The sequence below is a fragment of the Pteronotus mesoamericanus genome, unplaced genomic scaffold, assembly GCF_021234165.1.
Source record: "Pteronotus mesoamericanus isolate MK-2021 breed Mesoamerican mustached bat unplaced genomic scaffold, CSHL_Meso_final contig_22, whole genome shotgun sequence".
Taxonomy (NCBI): Eukaryota; Metazoa; Chordata; class Mammalia; order Chiroptera; family Mormoopidae; genus Pteronotus; species Pteronotus mesoamericanus.
The window spans coordinates 1,806,023-1,821,850 of record NW_026555090.1 but is presented as its reverse complement, the minus strand read 5'-3'; the positions used below and the strand labels follow the sequence as shown (position 1 = coordinate 1,821,850).

General features: G+C 53.8%; 1 protein-coding gene across 1 annotated transcript in view; it reads left to right on the top strand.

The window, feature by feature from the left end:
- TOP3A (DNA topoisomerase III alpha) overlaps positions 1–13,668 on the top strand; it is a 35,890-nt gene extending 22,222 nt beyond the window's left edge. Inside the window, exons 12-19 of the mRNA XM_054571144.1 lie at positions 1,481–1,666; positions 1,835–1,964; positions 6,475–6,588; positions 6,693–6,858; positions 7,619–7,762; positions 9,651–9,773; positions 10,770–11,449; positions 12,849–13,668. Coding sequence (XP_054427119.1) covers positions 1,481–1,666; positions 1,835–1,964; positions 6,475–6,588; positions 6,693–6,858; positions 7,619–7,762; positions 9,651–9,773; positions 10,770–11,449; positions 12,849–13,027 — 1,722 coding nt within the window. The 3' untranslated portion in view covers positions 13,028–13,668. The remainder of the gene's footprint in view (positions 1–1,480; positions 1,667–1,834; positions 1,965–6,474; positions 6,589–6,692; positions 6,859–7,618; positions 7,763–9,650; positions 9,774–10,769; positions 11,450–12,848) is intronic.
- The last annotated feature ends 2,160 nt before the right edge of the window (positions 13,669–15,828 follow it).

Here is a 15,828-nt window from a genome sequence, read left to right as displayed (position 1 = left end):
GGGGTGGAGCCTTAGGTGTTCACCAGGGCGGGGCAACCCAGCTCACTGCCTCCTGATGCTGTGTGGGGGAGGGGCCTGAGAGGGAACAATGCTGCTTGTTCAGCTCTTGTCCAGCGTTCAGTCACTTCCCCCTCTACACACAAGCAAATTGTACCCTTCTGGTGCTGATTTCCAGGTGGGTGAGTTTGTGTGCATTCTAGGACCCCATGGGCCTCTCCAATGGACTCTCCTGTGAGGCTGGGAGTTTCTCCCGCTGCCGCAACCCCCACACATTTTTACAGCCAGAAGTTTTGAGGCTTTGTCTCCCGGCACTGGGACCCTGGACTGCACTGTCTGTCTCACTCCCTAGCTGTTCCTCCTGGTTTATCCCACGCAAGTGAGGGACCACCTCGTCCTCCAGCCGCCACCTTGCCACACACCCTCTCTACGCCTCCTACCCGTTTGGATGAATGTTTCTTCTTTAGCTCCTTGGTTGTTGGACTTCTGTAGAGTTCAGTATTCTGACATTTCTGGTTATTTTTTATTTTTAAATTTGTTGTCCTTTTATTTCTGCAAGGAGGCAAAGTGTGTCACAAAATGCTTTAAAGTACATTTAAGGATTATATAGATGTACCTTAATTGATTTTGCCAAATCTGTTTTTGAAGAATTGTTTCCTTTTTGATATGCAATATACTAAAATTTGTATACATGAATATTAGTGTGGATCTTTCACATTCTTAGAGAAGTAATGGATATGAGTGTGAATGTCTTATGGGCTTTTGGTAGATTGAGTCTCACCAACTGCTTGATTACTGAATTGACGGAAAGTCGCCATGACCCCGGTGTTCATGAAGTTGGTCTAAGGCAGCTGGATGAGTATTTACTGTATATCTCTTATGTACAACGGTATCTTGTTAACTTCTTATGTTTTCACCTTGTTTTCTGTTTAGGTTGGGTTTATGTCAAAAGAATCACTTCTCAGCCCTGGCCCAGTGGTTCAGTTGGTTGGAGTGGGGTCCTGTAGACCAAAACGTTACAGGTTTGATCCCTGGTCAGGGCACACACCTAGGATGTGGGTTTGATCCCCAGTTGGGGCACATACAGGACATACCAATGTCTCCCTCCACCGCCCCCCCCCCCCGCACCGTTTTTCTATCTATAAAATCAATGAATATATCCTTGGGTAAGGATTGTAAAAAATTAAAAAATAACTAAATAAAAAGAATCTCTCCCCAGTCTGGAGGGCAACACGAGTCCCTTGCTTATCTGTACCCGACGAGAGCTGTGCAGCTCACCAGCCTGGGCCCAGAAGCGCGCGGCGCAGTTTGCCTGGCACGACGTGTCAGTGCCGTGTCAGTGCCGGCGCTCCGGCAGTGGTGCGCCTTGTTCTGCAAGGACTTTGGCCTGAAAGGCGGCCTGGACCGGGTGAAACTACCAGTGATGCTGAGACCCTTGAGCGCTGTTATTCTGCAGGAGTTGCAGGCTTGCTTTTCTTCACAGGGAGATGAACAGCGACTGTACGAGTTCATCGTTCGCCATTTCCTAGCTTGCTGCTCCCAGGATGCCCAGGGGCAGGAGACTACTGTGGAGATTGACATTGCTCAGGAGCGCTTTGTGGCCCATGGTCTCATGATTCTGGCTCGAAACTATCTGGATGTGTACCCATATGATCGCTGGAGTGACAAGGTGATAAATCACAAGTTCAGTCAGAGGTCGGAATCTGTGTCTCCCCCGCCCCCGGGCCTCAGAGAGGAAGGGACGACCCGAGGGCAGGGTGTGTTGTATGAGCTGCAAGTTGTCTTTTGCACGAGTGGCAAAAGCAATTTGACTCCCTGCGTCTGCTGCTCTCTCTAGACCCTCCCTGTCTATGAGAGAGGCTCCCGCTTCCAGCCCAGCACCGTGCAGATGGTGGACGGGGAGACCAGCCCCCCTCAGCTGCTCACCGAAGCTGACCTCATTGCCCTCATGGAAAAGCACGGCATTGGTCAGTAGCTCATTGTCCTGGTAACCAGCGGCTCTGGAGCACGGTGACTCTCATGTGGGTGTGAATTCTGGACCCTGCTTTATAGCCGAAGTGAGGCTTGGAGAAGTTAAGAACTTAACCTAAGGTCACAAAGTGTGTGAGTTATTAAAACAGGTCCAAATAACTCTGCAGTCAGTGCTCTGCACCATCTGTAAGTAGGCACCTCAGAGCTACTGGGGGTTTGGTTCCAGACCACCGTCGCGAAGGGAGTCACACGAGCACATGTGAAAGTCAGGTTTACACTGTACTGTAGTCTGTTAAGTGTGCGGTAACATTATGTCCTAAAAAAAAAATGGATGTAGTTTTTTTAAGATTTTACTTTTAGAGACAGGAACAGAGGGAGAAAAAGAGGGAGAAACATCGATATGTGAAAGACATCTATCAGTTGCCTCTCTCACATCCCCACCTGAGGGCCTGGCCTGCAACCCAGGCATATGCCCTGACTGGGAATTGAACTGGTGACCTTTTGGTTCTCAGGCTGGTGCTCAGTCCACTGAGCCACATCAGCCAGGGCTATACTTTAATTTTAGAATGCTTTATTGCTAAAAAATGCTAACCATCATCTGAGACTCTGGAGAGCTACCATGTTTTTACTGATGGAGGGTCTTGTCTCAGTGCTGCTATAAACACAGTATCTGTAAGGGGCAATAAAATGAGGGATGCTGGGAAGAGACATTTGCCATAACTGGTAGGTCTCAGCTGGGAGCAGGGGCCACCCACAGCCTCAGTATTTTTGGCCCATGTTGGGATTTGTATGTTTGTTTGTTTGTATAAAGTACCAACATGTAAAACTTAGGAAATTCCATGTAAAAACCTGTCCCTTCCGCCTTTTGGATTATCAGGAGGTCTGGCAGCCAAAGCCTCCGCTCTCACATGGACGGGGTAGAGTTGAGCGGCAGCCCCTCCGCTAGCTGTCACCGCCTAGCACGCACAGTGGGCTTCCCTCCCCTCGCTACGTGCCGGGACCCAGGAGGCCTCAGGCTGCCAGCCTGCTGTTAGCCGTGGGAGGGCCACACACTTAGGGTTTTGGTAAAGCCTTTCCCATAATTAGGAATCAGAAAGTAGGTTTATATGATGGCAGGTGGGTGCTAGATTTATCAGGATGCTCGTTTCATGAGTTACATAAGTGTTTAATCACTGGGTAGTACACCTGAAACTAATGTAATATCGTACAGCAACTATAATTGAAAAATAAAAAATACCTTTTTAAAAAAGAGAAAACAGGTTTAAAAATAAAAGCTAGGCCAGAATGGTTCTTTCCACTAAGTCCTGTAGCCTGCCCACGGCCCTGATCCGTTGCCTCCACCGCTCTGAGGAGGCCCGTCTCTGGGAGCCTCCCCCGAAGGGCCAGCGCACACCGGAGAGGGACGGGAAGGCGGGGTGAGCTCCTGGGCGCGCCAGGAAAGCAAGCCGTTGCCTCTGGGGTGCAGCTGCCGCTCTGTGAGTTTGGTAGCTCTGTGGCTCAGGAAGACGTGCCACTGGAGTCCACTGGCCTGCACTGGACTATCCAGGGCCCATACATTTAGGTAAAATTTGATTTATTCTTTAAAAACGCGAGGCCCGCCCTGACTGGGGTGGCTCAGTGGGCTGAGCATCATCCCGCCGGCCAGAAGGTTGCCGGTGGGTTGATTCCAGGTCAAGGCACAGGCCTGGGTTACGGGTCAGGTTCCCAACTACGGGCATGTGAGAGGCAACTGATCGATGTTTCTCTTACACATCAGTGTTTCTCAGCCTCTCTGCCTCCTTTTCCCTCTCTCTAAAAATAAATAAATAAAAGCTTTGGGCAGGGAATGTAAGTCCTAGGCCCTGGGTACACAATGAGGAGTGCGGCCTTGTCCTTCCCTTCAAGGCTCGTCTCGCAGGAGAAGCTGACCAGACCAACACATCAGATGCCACGTGATGTGTTCTGCAGGGACCTTAAAACCTCACAGTGAGAATTCCCGATGAACAAAGGCAAGCCTGGCAATGCAGCAAGGACGCAGACAGGAAAGCCTGTGCTCCGGTCGGGGGTCCCAGAAATGAGGCCAGAGAGGCGATCTGAACCGTGTTGAGCCAAGCAAAGAGCTTGATCAGCACAGAGCCATCAAAGATTTCTAAGGAAAGAATCGACATAGATCTGTTTTTTTAAAATGTTAATAGCTTTATTAGGACATAATTCTCACATATAATTCAGTGATTTAATTCAGTGCTTAGTATACAAGGCCTGTCCAGAAAGTATCCTGCGACGTAGTATGACATAGATGTTTACTGAAGAAGACACAAGAAACATTGTACGTAGGCCAATAACACATCAGTCCCCTTCAAAGTAGGCATCTTGGGACCTCATGCAGATTTCCCAGCATCTGTTCCACTGGTCAAAACACTGCAAAATATTTTGTTGGAATCCTGGTCTGCTGCCCCATCATCTTTTCCTGAAGTTCATCGATGGTCTGAAATCTCTTCCCTTTCAAAGGTGATTTTAGTCTTGGGAAAAGCCAGAAGTTGCAGGGAACCAAATCTGGGCTGTAGTGGGCCGAGTCCCCTGGGTGATTTGATGTTTTCCCAAAAAGCTCTGCATGAGTTGTGATGCATGAGCAGGTGTGTTGTCATGATGAGGCTGTCGGTCACCAGCTGCCTGTGGCTGCGGCGGTGTCTCAGCCGACGAGGAACATTGAGGTAGTTACTCCTTGTTAAGTGGCCTGGAGGGGTGCACTTGTGATGGACACCTTCCCAATCAAATGGTCTTGATCCCAGTTCACATGGTCTTGATCCTGCTGTGACTTTGCTGCGCTTTCTTCGCATGTGGAGAACCAGGCGACTTCCATTGGGACGACTGGGCCTTTGTTTCCGAATCATAGCTGTAGGCCCACGATTTATCTCTAGTTGTAACCTTCCTGCGGAAATCTGGTTCATTGGTAGTGGCTTGGATCAGGTCGTTAGCAGCCACAGCACAATGTTCCTTCTGCTCTGGTATCAGAAGCCGCGGAACAAATTTTGATACAACAGGTTTCGTGCCAAGATCCTGCATCAAAATCTCGGACACATAGTTTCTGGAATCCCCAGGTCAGCTCCTAGTTCTTGCTCTGTCAGTCTCCAGTCTTTGTTGACTGCAGCCTGTGCACGTTACAGCCCCAGGTGTTCTGCTTGTTGCAGGCCTCCCAGAATGTGGGTTGCTTTCAGTGGGTTTTTGACCATTTTGAAGCATTTGCGCCACACTTGTGTTTGTGCTGCACTCATTGCATCGTCCCCAGAGCCTTCTGAATCATCTGAACAGTTTCTGTGAAGTTCAAGCTGAACACAAAATGGGATGCAGATTCGTCGTTCTGCTCGCTCAGTCATTTGGAATGTGACAGCCACACAGTGCACATGCTCACTGAACAGCATCTGCTGCACTCACTGACTAACACAGTGAAGTCATTGTTCACGCATGCGCGTTCCAGTCCACTCTCCCTGGCTGCCGGGTGACGTCAGTGTCGCGCAAACCGATCTCATTGTATTAACCATGGCTGCATTTTTTCCAGACAAAATTATGCAGCAGTCACTGCAAATCGGACTTTTTCATTACCTCAGAAGGAAACTCCATACCCAGTCACTCCCCATTTCCCCTTCTCTCCCATTTCCCCAGCCCTAGGCAACCACTGATCTTTCTGACTCGATAGTTTTGCCTCTTTTAGACGTTTCCTATAAAGGGAATTAAGCAGGATGTGGCCTTTGGTAACTTGCTTCTTTCACTTGGATGTTTTCAAGGTTCATCCATGTTGAGCATGTATCAGCACTTGGTTCCTTTTTATTACTAGATACTTTTCTGCATTTTTTCAGTGGCTGGACTTCTAGGTTTCCGTTTTGTGGCTCTTACGCATGCTGCAGTGGACATTTATGTACATGTTCTTGTGCAGACATTTTTTTGGCTCTCTGGAGTGTACAGCCTAGGAGCTGAATTGCTGGGTCACGTGGTGACTCTACTCAGCCTTTTGAGGAACCCGCGAAGTGTTCCTGGCGGCTGCACCGTGTTACATCCCTCCAGCCCTGTGTGAGGGTCCCGGTTTCTTCATGTCCTCGCCAGCACTTGCTGGTGTCTGTGCTTTTCGTTACACTGATCCAAGTGTGCGTGAGGTGATGTTTCTTTGTGGGTTTGGTTTGCATTTCCCTGATGGCAGAGCTATGTTTTAAAAGGTCCCTTTGGCCACAGTATGAAGAATGGGGTGGGTGGTAGAGGAAGAGATCAGAAACCAGGAGACTGAGGGTGTAATGGTGTAGATGGGTTGATGTAGGCTCTGGCTGTAGCTCTGACACATGGAGTTGAGGAGAAAGACTTAGAACTTCAAAGCTGGCGTTGATAGCTTTAGTGAGTTAGCATATGTGAGGGAGCGATGAGGTGGCTATTGTGGTTTCTGTATGAGCCAGATGGGAACAGAAGTATCTTACCAAGAACAGGAAACCCAGGCAGGGGAAGGGGGTCCGGATTAACCTGGGTAACCTGGATGGCTTTCAGGCACTGATGCTACGCACGCGGAGCACATCGAGACGATCAAAGCCCGGATGTACGTCGGGCTCACCCCGGACAAGAGATTTCTCCCTGGGCACCTGGGCATGGGACTTGTGGAAGGTAAGGAGGGTGGAGCTTGCAGTGAGTAGTCGGGGGAGGCCGCGCCCCCAAAGCTCCTAAGTCGTGTTTTGTGGGTGGCACAGAACACTGCCCTTCCCCCGCAGGGTATGACGCCATGGGCTACGAGATGTCCAAGCCTGACCTCCGGGCTGAGCTGGAAGCCGACTTGAAGCTCATCTGTGAGGGGAAGAAGGATAAGTTTGTGGTTCTAAGGCAGCAAGTCCAGAAATACAAGCAGGTCTTCATTGAAGCCGTGGCTAAAGCTAAGAAGTGAGTGTGCAGCCCCGCCCCGATCACGTGGGTGGTCAGTCTGTGGCCTTGGCCCAGACGTTTCCCTGAGAAGTGCGAGTTCTTGAGGTGATTCAGCAAAAACCAGGTGCTCTCCTGACCCTGCCCTCCAGGTTGTTAGATGTCCCCCACCCCCACCCCAGCCAGGTACCTTAACCAATGGCCTTGTCACCCAGCTCCTCCCCTTCAGGCTTCCCCCTGGGCTTTGTTTGTTCCTTTCCACAGAGCTCTGTCAGTACAGAAACAGTCATGGAAAGACCTGGTCCAGTTATTCTGGGCTGTTGGCTTTAGAAATGCCATTCTCTTGATTTTAATAAGCACAATCATGTATCAGTAAATCCAAGTGCTGTGTGTGACCCGTTTGTTCTCTGGAGTGTTTAGAATGGCCATTTAGCCAGCAGCATGTGTACATTTTGTTAGAAATGTTTCCTACCCCATGCCAGTTTTGAAAAATGCATGAGCTAGTTCAAACTTACACCCAGACGGGCCCCTCCGGAGTGTGTGCACGGACCCTGTGCAGCTACATCGGGTGTGAGGCACTGACGAGGCGGAAGTGCCTGCCCTGCCGCTGGGTCCGCCGGGAGCCGCCAGCAGTCACAGGAGCCGGGCTGCTCAGCCAGCGCAGCTCTGTCGGCCTCCGTCCTTTGCATCGGACCTGGGGGACCAGCCACCTGCTTCCCCAGGTCACCTACACATTGTATGCACATAAGGACATTTGCACATGCTTTGCTGTTTTTTTCAGATTGGACGAGGCTTTGTCCCAGTACTTTGGGGAAGGGGCAGAGGTGGCCCAGCAAGAAGCCATCTACCCGGTTACGCCAGAACCTGTCAGGAAGTGTCCGCAGTGCGGCAAGGACATGGTCCTCAAGACCAAGAAGAGTGGCGGGTCAGTGCCCAGCTTTGCACCCCTCCCCCCGCCCCCCGGGCTCGGTCTAGGCCCCGCCATTTCATTAGTGCCGTCACCTAAAGGCAGCCTGCCCCCGCCAGCCTGCAGGCGCGGTGCTGGAGGTAGAGCGGTGGCTGGCGGGGAGCCGGCGTGCAGTGCTGTGGGGCTCAGAGTGGGCGGGGGCTGAGTGGTGGCAGTGCCTGTGCCCTCCATGGATAATAGCGCTGACCTCATCCCGTGGGTAGAGAATCAGGGAGAGGCATGAGCTTCAGCCCCAGGGCGTCTGGGTTCTTACAAGCTTTAGGGTTACAAGCCCTAAAGCAGGTTACTTAACTATTCTGAGCCTCGATTTTCTCTCCCATAAACTCAGGTCAGTGATGTCTGGTCCACCTCACAAAGTCAGGGGAAGGGTGAGAATGCAGTGGAAAGCGTCTAGCACAGAGCCCAATATGTTAGAGATACTCAGCAACATTGATGCGCTTCTCCTGGTTTTGGCCCTGAATTGGGTCTGAACAGCTTCAGTCCCTCTTCATTTCCAGTGCATTCCTTTAAAGTGGGCAGGTCACCCCAAGATTAGGCTGCCCGGCCTGGCCTTGCTGTCCACGCCAACACCCTAGTGCCAGGGGAGGTTCATGGCAGGAGTGGCAGACATGGTGGCAGCCATCTTTTATCACATGCCTTCCCTGTGGCTGGTGTGATGCAAGGTGCTCCACAGATACTGTCTTACTCGACCCTGTAACTACCCCACAGGGCAGGCGTTTTGACTCCAGCTTTCTGAGGATCGATGCCCAAGGCTTAGGCTGAGGGGGCTCGCCTATGGCGGGCAGTCCCGGGGAGCGGGAAGGGCCGAGTGCGAACGCCAGCCACCACAGCCCTTCGCCATTCTGCCGGCGCCTCTGGCTGCAGCACTGCTCGCCTCCGCGCTGCCGGCTGAGCGGGCGGTCTCCCTGGCTCTCAGGCACCAGAGGCTGGGATCCAGGCCTGGCAGCCGGTGGCAGGGGTGTGTTGCCCACAGATGTATAAGCCGGTGTCACTGTAGGCTTAGCCCAGTGCCTGATGGCCATATGTAAGCGCTTAATAAATGCTATTGATGGTTTTTTTCCTTTGCCACCAGTAGGTAAGTGGATTAGTAATCATTGGAATATAAAGGGAAAGAGTACTTGCTTTTGTGTGAGTTCTGAGTTTTCCAAGTCCTTGAGTGACACAGGTCAGGGGACTTGCGAGATTGACCACTCCAGGCTTAATCTGATAATTTTCATTTCTGGGGTTTTGCATTTGCTTTTTGAATAATTGGGGTTTTGGATTTGTTGGTGTGTCATACCCAGGCACGTGCAAAGACATTGTAAATTGTGTGCATGTTGGCTAGTTCAGCCCTGGAGTTTCATGACTGGAAGGCTTGAAAAGTGGCCAAAAAAGACGTGGTACAGGTGCTAAGAGTAAGAGCTCTTTCATCAGACTGATCGGGTTCCCGACCTAACTCCCCGACTCTCCTCAGTCGCATCCCGGGGCAGGTGGCCACGCCGCCCCAGGCCAGCGCGCACTGCGCTCCGGTGGAAGCTGGCGCCTGTCGTGAGGAAGGGGCGGGGGTGGGGCGAGAGCCCTGGGCCCAGAGCCGGAGCAGAGCCCTCGGCCCTTGGTGGGGCTGTGGCCCGGGCTGGCCGCTTCTCAGGGGACAGCAGAGTCAGCTGCAGCAGTTTCGTTCTTTTAGGGAGGTGGGAAATAAATGCAGGTTAGTATTTCTAAGTTATTTTATTACCAGGGACTGTCTCCATTTAAGTGTTCTCCAGGCAAATGCACGTCTTTAGTCAGCTGAAGAAAAGCTCCCTGCCATCTCCCCGTTCCCTGTGGTCTGGTGGCTCCTGCCTAACCCTGGCCCCCATGCCCCCAGGTTCTACCTCGGCTGCACGGGCTTCCCAGAATGTCGGTCCGTCGTGTGGTTCCCCGACTCTGTGCTGGAGGCCAGCAGGGATGGGAGTGTGTGCCCCGTGTGTCAGCCACACCCTGTTTACAGGTGAGCTGGGCGCCTGAGTCAGCGCCAGGACAGAGCGTGGGTGGGGACGGACACTCAGAGGCTGGGATCCCTGTGCCCCACAGCAGCCAGGTCAGCAGGCCTGCTTGCCCCTGGAAGCCTTTGCAGGTGTGAAGCCAGCCTCGCGGGTGGTTCCTGGGCTGTCTCGGGAGGGAGGGTGGCGAAGGCGCCGTTTCCCTGCCCTCCCCTGCTAGATCGCTAGAGCATGCGGGTATAAAGGGCCATTCCAGGCCCTTCCCCAAAGCCCAGAGTCCTCAGACCTTTTGGTCATAGGGCTCCTTATGCTTGTAAAAATAAAAAAATCTTCAAGGGCTTTTGCTGTGGGTTACGTTTATCAGTATTTCCATATAGTAAGTAAGGGGGAAACGTCTTCTGAAGTTTAGCTTATTAATTGTTTATAACATGTATTGCACACTAACATAAATAACGCATTTTTAGGCTAAAATGCCTATTTTTCAAAGCAAAAAAATAATAAGAATTCATGGTTTTCCATTTTGGCAAGACTGATGTCTGGCTTCATAGGAGACAGCTGGATTCTCCTATCTGCTTCCCCAGCCAGTGTGCTGAGTTTATTGCACGTGCTGTAGACTCTGGAAAACTCTCCTGCACACACTTGGAAGAACATAAGCACAACAGACTTAGCTTCTTAGCATTGTTACAAAATATTTTCAACCTCAACTGGAAAGGGCCCAGGATGCGCCAGAGACCGCTGAAGCGCCCTTTGAGAACCTCTGGCACAGGGAACCTCTGGCTCAGAGGCTTCTGTGTGTGGTGACTAGCTGGGGTCTCAGAGTTCACCTGCCTGCCACTGTGCGCACTGTGGGGACTGGAGGGGCTGGTGGCGGGCTGGTGCGTTTCGCGATCTTCCGAGGGCGCGGGGATGCCAAGGAGAAGCCTAGAGCAGGTGCAGCCCTCTGGACCCAGGAGAAGACTCTTGTACCTGGTAGTAATTTTTTTTTCACCTTTTGGCCCTGTTAGGTTGAAGTTCAAGTTTAAACGCGGTAGCCTTCCCCCAACCATGCCCCTGGAATTCGTAGGCTGCATCGGCGGATGTGATGAAACCCTGAGGGAGATCTTGGACCTAAGGTTTTTACGGGCCCCGCCAAGAGCTGGCCCGCCAGCCAGCCAGCCCTCTGGCTACCTGCAGGCTAGCCAGTCCTCGAACAGGACAGACAGCAGCCAGCGCAGCCACCCCCCACCTCCTGATGCCAGGCCAAGCAGGCCCTTGAGGGCTCTGGCCCAGAATCTACCACCGCCCGCTGCTGCTGGTGAGAGCAACTCCGTGGTCTGCAACTGCGGCCAGGAGGCCCTGCTGCTCACTGTCCGGAAGGAGGGTCCCAACCAGGGCCGGCAGTTCTATAAGTGCCAGGGCGGCAGCTGCAGCTTCTTCCTGTGGGCCAACAGCAGCGACCCAGAAGCAGGAGGGCCTCCTTCCTCTGCAGCAAGACACCCCGCTGGCTCAGGGAACCACCCACGTGGGTTTGGTGGCCCTGGTGATAACCCTGGTGGTGGCACATCCTGCCTATGTAGTCAGGCTGCTGTCACACGGACTGTGCAGAAGGACGGGCCCAACAAGGGCCGCCAGTTCCACACGTGTGCCAAGCCAAGAGAGCAGCAGTGTGGCTTCTTCCAGTGGGTGGACGAGAACGTGGCCCCAGGTGAGGACCTGCCCTTTGCCTCAGCGGCGCTGCAGGGAGCAGCTCCGGGGCGGGCGGGGCGGGTGTGCCGAGCCCTGCCTCGGACCCAGGGCCGCGGGAGCGGAGGCGGGGAGAGGCGGTGGTGGGAGCATGAGGACCGCTGGGTCGTCCTGCTCCTCCGTCTTCTCACGCTCGTAGTGAACCGCACCGTCTTCGTCCCAAACGAAAGGGTAGCTGCCGTGAGCCTCGTAGCTTGCTGTTTGCCCGGCACTGTGCTGCGCGGGCAGCGCTAAGACAGGCGCCTTCCAAGCGCGTGATCGCATTTTTGCAAATGAGGAAGGTGAGGCTGCAACACACAGAGTGACTGCTCAGGGTCACACAGCAACGCAGCCCAAGATTTGAAAGTAGGTCGGCCTGATCCCACAACCCTGTGCTCTTGCAGCCTTTGAAAACCTTTGGGAATTGTTACCATCAGCCTCATTTATTCACATGAAGCTAGTCCTTGGGATGTCTAGGAACCTGCTCAAGGTTATGTGCACAGCTTGGACCTGGCACCTGGACATTGGATCAAGGTAGACAATATTTATAGAAGGCACTTTGAAATGGCCACTTCCGGTACACAGCAGAAGCCTAACTAAACACCTGAGAATGACCAAAGGCCTACTGGGAGCTTCGTCACACAGCTGGTTCCAAAGCCTGGCTGTCTAACCTTGAACACGTGACTTGGCCTTCCAGCCTCAGTGTCCTCAGTGAGAGGCACCTGCCTACCTTTATTACAATTCTTGTTTTATAAAGGACTTTAGTCTCAGACTGCGGTTCTTACACACATGTTCTCAGCTCTGCAGGCACAGGAAGAGCCGTATGGGCTCGGTGCGAGCGCAGGGCTGGCGGGCAGTGCTGGGGTGGCCTCCCCCCCGGGAGCAGGTGGGCGGTGGTTCAGACATGCGCAGGCCCCTCGTCTCCCCAGAGAGAGGAAGTGGCGTCTCGCCACCAGGCCCGCTGAGCACCTGTCCTGGACGATCAGACGGTCAGCACTAAGAGTAAGGGATGGAAGGGTCTGGAACTCGGGTTTCTTTGCGTGGAAGGTGGGAAGCAGGTTGCTGGTCACAGGCCCATTCGTTGCTCCTTCCACACCACACGGCCTCAGGCCAGCCTCTTGCGTGGTTTCTGCTTCACTAACAAGTGTGTACAGAGTGACACAGGGCCCTCTTCACCGGGACAGTGAGAGCGGGCCGAGGCCTTCAACAGCACAGGGTTCAGGTAGTGACACAGCATGTGGTGACACAGTGAGGGGCCTGTCCTGTGGGGTGGGGGTGACCGCATAAAGGTTGGGAGGACACCCTCTGCCCAACACTAACCTGTATTTCTTCCACTGCCATGTGTCTTTCTGAACTTGGACTTCCCCCGCCTCTTCCCACAGGGACTTTGGGGGCTCCACGCTGGCCGGGAGGCAGAGAGAAGACCCACGGACTGGAGTCCAGAAGCAAAAGAGCCCGGGCCAGTTCCTCAGACCCGGGGTCCACGGCCAAGAGACCACGGAAATGCAGCCTTTGCCACCAGCCTGGACACACGCGTCCCTTCTGCCCTCAGAACAGATGAGGGCAGGGCGGCAGAGGAAGGGCCACGTGCTCAGACCCCCGCCCGCTGTCTCAAGAACGCGCTGTGTTCAGGGGGCCTGGGGCTGCGCCTGCCTGGGGTGAGGGGTCAGGCTCCAGGGCGTCCTCTCAGGAATGCCTCCTCTCCTGGACAGCGGCCCTCTGCCCGGGATGCGAGTGACCGTGGCCACTGCTGAGCAGGCACAGAAGCCGCTTCCTGAGAGCCCGCAGGGCTGGTTGCCATGAGCACCGTGGAGAAGTGGGGGCCTAGGGCACTTAGGTTGGAGTGGCTCCGCCCGCAGCTGTGGCCTTGGGCTCCTCCGCCTCCTCCAAAGGCCAGCAGTCGTGGTGTAGGCTCAGGGCAGCCAGGAAGGACTTCTCCACACACAGCCCGAGAGAGGAGGGCGGGATGCAAGGAAATGGCTCTTGTTCCAAACTTGTGTCTACAGAAGAAGGCTTCTTCCTCTTTATGCAGAGCCCGCTGTGGCCAGGACGCTCCCAGCTTCTGTGCCTCAATAAAGACTTTTACCCTTCGGGTGCACGTGGCGCGGTGTCTGGTGAAAGGTGGCAGGAGCAGTGGGTATAGACACTAGCCAGTGCTCAAGGGACCACTTGCCAGCCGCTGGCCCTCACAGTGTCCCCTCCTGTCCTCCCTGTCCGCGGGACAGATGGGAAGCCCAGCTTTTCGCAGCCCCGCTGCATTTCCTGCAGAGGACAGCTGGCACAAGACGCGGCAGGCCCCGTCCTCTGCACCGCCAAAGGCTGCCGCGTGCCTTGCTTGCCTTTGCCAGCGCCTCGTGACTACTATGTAGCCATGTTGGCTCTCTTTTCTGCTGTAGGAGGTAAGCAGAAGTGGGGTGGGAGCGGCCCGGTCACATCCCTAGCTGGCGAACAGATGAACTCTCCTGAGGTCTTGGGACTCCTGCCGCGCCCCCTTCAGTTAGGCTGCTGGCTCTGCCCCGGCTGGATGGCAGGGTGGGAGATTTTTCTAGGTGCAGGCAGCCGCCGGGGGTTGCTCCTGGAGCACCTCGTCAGTGAGTGTGGGGCACGGGCCTGCGTCTCCCCACACTCCCGCCAGCCCGGGAAACAGCCAGTCCATTTTCTGGTTTTACCCATTCTGAACATTTCATATAAATGGGGTCATACAGAATGTCACCTTCTGTGCCTGGCATCTTTCACGTGACAGTGTTTGCCAGGCTTATCCACATAGAAGCATGTTGGTCCTTCATTCCTGCTCATGACTGGTATTCCAGTATGTGGACGGACTGCATTCTGTCCGTCCTTTCTTCACAGGGACATCCGGGGTGTTAGTTACCTTCTGGCTGCTGTGAATAGTACCGCTACAAACAGTCACGTAGAAGTGTTTGAACACCTGCTACCATTTCTTTCGGGAATATATGTAGGAGTAGAGTTGTGGGCCATACGGTAATTCTGTTTAACCACCAAACGACCTCCCAGAGCAGCCTTACCGTTTTACAGTTCCACCAAAGAGTGTTCTATTTCTCCACATTCTTACCAATACTACACTTTTTTTTTTTTTTAATTATGGCCACTTAGTGTGTGTGAAGTAAAATCTCATTGTGGTTTTGACTTGCATTTTCCAAATGATACTGATGTGGAATATCTTTTTATGTGCTTTTTGGCCATTTGTATATCTTTGGACAATTATCTGTCGAAGTGTTTTGCCCACTTTTCAACTAGGTTGTCTGTCTTTGTTGAGTTGCAGGAGTTCTTTATAGATTCTGGGCACTAGATATATTTGTGGGTTACAGTCTTCCTACCAGTGACTCCTCCGTGTGCCAAGAGCAAGAGCCGCTGGACCGGAGCGCGCCAAGGACGCCCCCGCTCAGGGCTCGGCGCCCCCCCCGACCCCCCCCCGCCGACCCCAGTGTTGTGTCTGCCCCCAGCCCGCGCGGCCTCGTCGAGACGCACTGTGCCAGCTGCCTGGAGGCCCCTTGGTGAAGCGTGACGGTCCGGCTGCAGCGTGCCCTTCATGAGCAAGAGCCGGCGGAATTCACCACATCTCTGGGTGCTCGACGTTCTTGCGGCACCTCTGCCTGCCCCCATCTGGAAGACAGCAAGAGCAGCCACCCCCCCGCACGGCTGCTGCCACTCGGGGCACCCCTCTCTGATACGTGCTGCCCCGGGAGCAGCGAGAAGCTCAAAACTAAGCCCCGCTCACCCTGCCGCCGGCTGCGCTCCAAGTGCCACGCCCAGTGCCCGGCAGCACTGCGCTGACATCAGGCACCAGCTCTGGGACGCTGGGAGGGGGCCCTGCTATCCTTTGGGGTGAATTCACAGCCACCTTCCCTTCTGGGGCTTCCTGCAGCCCAGAACTTCAGCTGCTCAGAACCAAGGACCTCTGACTACAAAGAATACAAAGGTGGCATGCGATCAACTAGCAAGCCAGGGCGGTGCCACTCACTCCTGGTGATCATCCCTGCTAGGGATGTGAGCACTCCGCCCCGCCTCAGGCCGCCGACCACGGTCACACTGGGAGGTGGTGCGGGTTGGGGGGCGGGGCAGCCCACGTCTGGCCAATTAAATTGTTGTCTCGGGAAATTGGCTGCAGGACGAAGATGGCCCAAAACAGCATCCTCAGAGTCGGCTGTGTCGGCCTTTGGAAGACACTCTGGGTCTCATTCCCCTGCACCTGTAGCTTCCTCATTGAATTAGAGGCAACCAGATTGTAATGTCAAAAGTAAAAAGATTTTACCTGTTCACTTTTGGAGAGGGGAAGGGAGGGAGAAAGAGGGAGAGAAATATCGATGTGTGAGAGAAACCCGGTTGTGTTGCCCTGCGCGC